Source organism: Sinocyclocheilus rhinocerous, unplaced genomic scaffold (genome assembly GCF_001515625.1).
Source record: "Sinocyclocheilus rhinocerous isolate Xijiao unplaced genomic scaffold, SAMN03320098_v1.1 scaffold930, whole genome shotgun sequence".
Lineage (NCBI taxonomy): Eukaryota > Metazoa > Chordata > Actinopteri > Cypriniformes > Cyprinidae > Sinocyclocheilus > Sinocyclocheilus rhinocerous.
The window spans coordinates 219,560-224,711 of NW_015654101.1; the positions used below are offsets into that span (position 1 = coordinate 219,560).

At 35.7% G+C, this 5,152-nt stretch overlaps 1 protein-coding gene across 4 annotated transcripts in view; it reads left to right on the plus strand.

Annotated features, from left to right (window-relative positions):
* Positions 1-270: 270 nt before the first annotated feature.
* The window catches only part of ssbp3a (single stranded DNA binding protein 3a), a 45,465-nt gene continuing 40,583 nt past the window's right edge, over positions 271-5,152 (plus strand). For all 4 annotated transcript variants that reach the window (XM_016523579.1, XM_016523580.1, XM_016523581.1 and 1 more), the window contains exons 1-4: positions 271-451; positions 815-887; positions 1,015-1,076; positions 2,180-2,264. In XM_016523579.1, the coding sequence (XP_016379065.1) occupies positions 396-451; positions 815-887; positions 1,015-1,076; positions 2,180-2,264 (276 nt within the window). In that variant the 5' untranslated portion in view covers positions 271-395. The remainder of the gene's footprint in view (positions 452-814; positions 888-1,014; positions 1,077-2,179; positions 2,265-5,152) is intronic.

Consider the following 5,152-nt stretch of genomic DNA (forward strand, 5'->3'; position numbering starts at 1 on the left):
TATATGACAAACCCGTGCTCCTGTAAAAGAAAGATACAAGAAATAGATTGTGTTTTTTATTATTATTATTATTATTATTATTAAAGAATTAAGTTCTCCACAATTTCTCATAACACCCAACTGGACAAAATTAATTATCCGTTGATTTCGAAGAGCCTTGCTTTATTGTTTTAACTTTTATGCAGATATGGGGGATCGTGAGGTCACGTCGAACATGTTCATTGGTCTATAAAGCTGTCAATCATATACCACAGATCCCCGCCCATAGTTCATGATGTCGCTGTGGCAGGGTCGGTTGAAGCGGATGGGGTCAGAGGCGGGCTACACGTTGACAGCTGGAGCATAAGGAAACATCGCAGTCAAACTGGCAGACGCGTTTATATTCAGCGCAAGTCATGTTCGCGAAAGGTAAAGGGACCGCGGTGCCATCAGACGGGCAAGCTCGGGAAAAGTAAGCGCTGCTCTCTCTTTACTCACTTATTTACACGCACAGCTGATGTCGCGTTATGTTAAGTTGTCTCCTATAACATGTGATCTTGTTCAAGACATTCCAGTAATGTTATAGTGGAAACTGATAAAATGTTTAAAAACACACACACTTTATAAGAGAATGTCACAGCATTATTATTTGCAAATGTTCATGGTGATATCGATTGTTGTTCTGGAAATACAGTATATAGATGCAGGCAGTCGTTGTAGAATGGCAACTGCAATGTTAATTTTTTAGGACAAGAATAAGACTATATGAAAACAGACCAGAGAGTTTTATTGGATGGCATCTATTTATTGTAAGGCATCTGTTTTGATTGTACAGGTTGGCATTGTACGTCTATGAATATTTGTTACACGTGGGAGCTCAGAAATCTGCACAGACGTTTTTATCAGAGGTGTGTATGTGCATATATATCTTTATTCTTAAGAGCATGTGTGCATGATCATGTACAATGTCTAATCTTGTTATGCTTTGACTGTGTGTAGTTAAAGTCTTCTGTTGTCTGTTTTTATTATGTTTAGATAAGATGGGAGAAGAACATAACCCTTGGTGAACCACCAGGCTTTCTGCACTCTTGGTGGTGGTGTGTATTATCTGCATTCAGTAGTTGATCAGTATTTTGCAGTAATTGGAATCTTTACAATATGTTATGAAATTTAATCTTAGAGTAATTTAATGGAATGGATAGCAGGCAGTGACATTTCTGGAAAAAAAACAATCTTTAATAGTAATTTCAAAATTACTATTTTTATGATTTGACTGTTAATATTTGAGTTCTCTGAAAACCTAAGCATAAAAAGATCATTTCAACACACCCCGTATAGTCTTAAAGGAAGTAGTTCACCCAGAAATGAAAATTAGTTAAAAATTGAATTACCCTCAGGCCACTTAAAATGTAGATGTTTTTAAATGTACATTAATGTACATTACACCTTGCAAATGCAGTGAATGGGTGCCGTCAGAATGAGGGTCCAAACACAATCCACAAACTCCAGTCCATCTATTAACGTCTTGTGAAGTGAAAAGCTGTGTATTTGTAGGAAACAAATCTATTATTAAAATGTTTTTAACTTCAAACTGTTGCTGCCGGCTCACATACAAGTGCATAATATTGCTTTCTCCACTGATAAAGTCATCTCGTCTGAATCAGGAGAGAAATATACACAGTACCGTACACAGCACTGTTTCCAAGTGAAAACAGTCCAATACATTTCTAGACAAATGTCATTGAATTGTGATGTGAAAGGACAACAGCGGATGGTCTTTTTCACTGGAGGAAGCATTATTATGGATTATGGACTCATATTTTGGCCAGAAGCAACGGTTTAAAGTTGAAATGTCTTAATGATGGATTTGTTTATTACAGTCACACAGCTTGTGGATTACTTGCTGTACATTACTTGGGGACTATTGTGATGTTTTTATCAGCTGTTTGAACTCTCATTCTGACGACACCCATTCACTGCAGAGGACCAATAGTGAGCAAGTGATAAAACTACATTTCTCCAAATCTGTTCCGATAAAGAAACAAATGCATCTACATCTTGAATGGCTTGAAAGTGAGTAAATGTTCAGCAAATTTTCATCTTTGTTGCTTTAATGTGCTTCCTTATTAATGTTATGATAAGTCAAACTATTGTGACATTGCAATATTTTCTCATTACAAACAATGCTCTCATTACACAGTGTGTTTTGGGACCTGTACTGTGCAGCACCTGAGAGAAGGGACACATGTGATCACTCCAGTGAAGCTAAGGCCTTCCATGACTATGTAAGTGATGCATGTTTATTTCAGCCTTTACTAGCATATTGTGATAGAAGAGGTCTGCTCCATGAGATTAACCCACTGAAATATACCTCTGTGCTGTGGTGTATAGCAGAATATTGATTACAATTATGAGATGGTGGCATATCTATTATTTTTGTTCTGGGTCAGCTTTGTTTATCTGGATTCTGTTAAAGGTTAAAAGGTAGGCTATTGAATATCCTTTTCCAGATTTGCACAACTGATTTGAATTTTATTGTATTTACTGCATGGCAGTGCCCAGTTGGTGTGAGTTTATGAACATTTCCCTCACATTATATACATATTCTTGGGAATTAGGGGATTGGTATACTATAGCATACATGATGTCCAGTGAATATGGCTTGAATGTCAGAATATTGATAGTATTATATAACAGTGTTCAGTATATCGAGTTATTGTGTGTGCTGTACATGCTACCAGTACTCACTGCTGTGATTCCATAAAGTAACAAGCTCTAAAATCTCTGTCTTATAAATCTTGAGTTGCACAAACCGCAACATGCATAATCACGACAAAGATGTTTGTTTTTTGAAAAATGTTTTACAAGAAAATTATATTTCAATCTTTTAATTTCAAAATTTTACATTTAAATTGTGTTACTTGCTGTTTCTTTGTAATTATTTGTGAAATGTCATCTTATTAGACTTTTAATGACATCTCACAATGACATCTTATTAGATTTGTAATGCTCTTTGTTTAGGTAGTGTCCCCCTCCATTCTTGATCATTGAGGTTACTTTGATGCATTGATCACAATGGCTTTGGGTTTGAACGTCATGAACAGAAAAACTTCTGTTGTTTGAAACAGAAACCAGTCTTACACAAATCTCCCTAAATCCTAGAGTTTTAAAATGCTGTACATGTTCTTAGGCTGGATTAAGTTGAGTAAGCTGTGAGGATTTATTTTGTAGTTGTGGAGCTTTGGTCCCTTCCACAACAGACTCTTATCAAGTTACATAGTTTTACTCTAATGCAATGGTAACAGAATTACAATTCACAGTAGGAACCCCTTTAAAATACTATAGAGACATAGACTGGCATTCGAAAGTTTGGTCAGTACATAATTTCTGAAAGAAATTAATGCTGTTATTCAGCACGGATGTATTGAATTTATCAAAAGTGATAGCAAAGACATTTATAATGGTACAGAAAATTCTATTTCAAATTATGCTGTTCTCTTGAACTTTCTATTCATCAAAGATTCCTGAAAAAAAAGTATGGTAAATATTACGCAGAACAACCTTTCTTTAACATTGATAATAATAATAAATGTTTCTTGAGCAGAAAATCAGCATGTTAGAAAGATTTCTAAAGGATCATGTGACACTAAAGACTGGAGTAATGGCTGCTGTTTTGCCATCAGGAATAATTTTAAAATATATTAAAATAGAAAACCATTATTTTAAATGGTAATAATATTTCACAGTATTACTGATTTTACAGTAATTATGATCAAATATATGCAGCCTTGGTGAGCGTAAGAGACTTCTTTCAAAAACATTTAAAAAATCTTATCAATCCCAGCCTTTTAAACAGTAGTGTAACTCAGCTTTTGAAGTTCGCTTTACCTTTACATAGTTATTTTTTCAGGGTGTGCAGTATAATGTGGAAGGTTTTATCCATCTTTGTACCATTTAAAAAGCAGTCAGTTCTCATGGGACCACCTGGCCCTTTAAAACCTGAAATGGTGGTTGATGTGGTGGGATGGGGGAGGGGAGCTTACAAGATCTGATAATGGTGAGGTTCTTCTTGCTTTTTAGCTTTTTAACCCTGACGCAGCAGGAAAGTGTGTCACACATACCCCAACTCCCTTCAGGGCAACAAAATAAGAATAAAAACTGCCAGCAACCAGGCTAAGAACACAAACCTCTCCTTGGTAAAGTACATAATTCAGTAGTTTGACTTTGATGTCAATTAAATACTGGTAGAAGGTTTCTAGTCATATGTTGCTGTATATCAGGAATGTAGCATATATTGAAGGGAGTTGTTTTGCTTTGTCACACTAGACTTGTCAGAGAGATTTTTTTGAGTGAGCAATCAAAATGTTGGTTGGATCAACAGCTGAATGCAAAGGAGTTTGGTGGAAATCATTGATCTGGCTGTCAAATCTTCCCGCTGCTCTTTTTCCCTCACACCTTTGTCGGTGATCTGGTAATCAGTGTTCACCTGATGGCCATTCAAAGTGTGAAGTCCTCCAGTCCCCTGTGTATTCTGTAATGATATTAACATGGATTGATTGCTTTGATCAATCAGAGGTTGAAAGAATCCAATGCAAGGGTCACACTTATGATCTCAGTCCTTTGTGTTTCCTAAGGCCCTCCTCGGACACATCCACACGCACATTTGTTTTTCTGTCACAATGGGATCATTCCATTGACTTCTATTGTTTATGTACTGAGCTAATAATGATATTTGCACTCAATTAATACCCTGAACATAACCCTCACTTGAACTTTTTCAAGGGGTGTGTACAATATGTCTGTTTGTTTGTTTTTATCAGTATAAATATTGAATATTTAACTGTGCAGCTCATTTGATCTATTTTTACATTTACTTTATACAGAGTCCTGCAAATGACATGCAGGGGAAAAGAAGAATATATTGGGACAATTAATTAAGAATGGGTTCCTACGACTTATTAATTTGTAAAAAAAAAAAAAAAGGGGGGGAACATATTATTACAACATTGCCATGATTGAACTAAAACAAGGGTAGTACAACGTTTTAAAGTTTTAAAACATTGAAACAAACAAGTGGCCACGGTTATGTGGGAGCAAATTATGTTGCAATAATTTAAAGGGGTCATATGATGCGATTTCAAGTTTTCCTTTCTCTTTGGAGTGTTACAAGCTC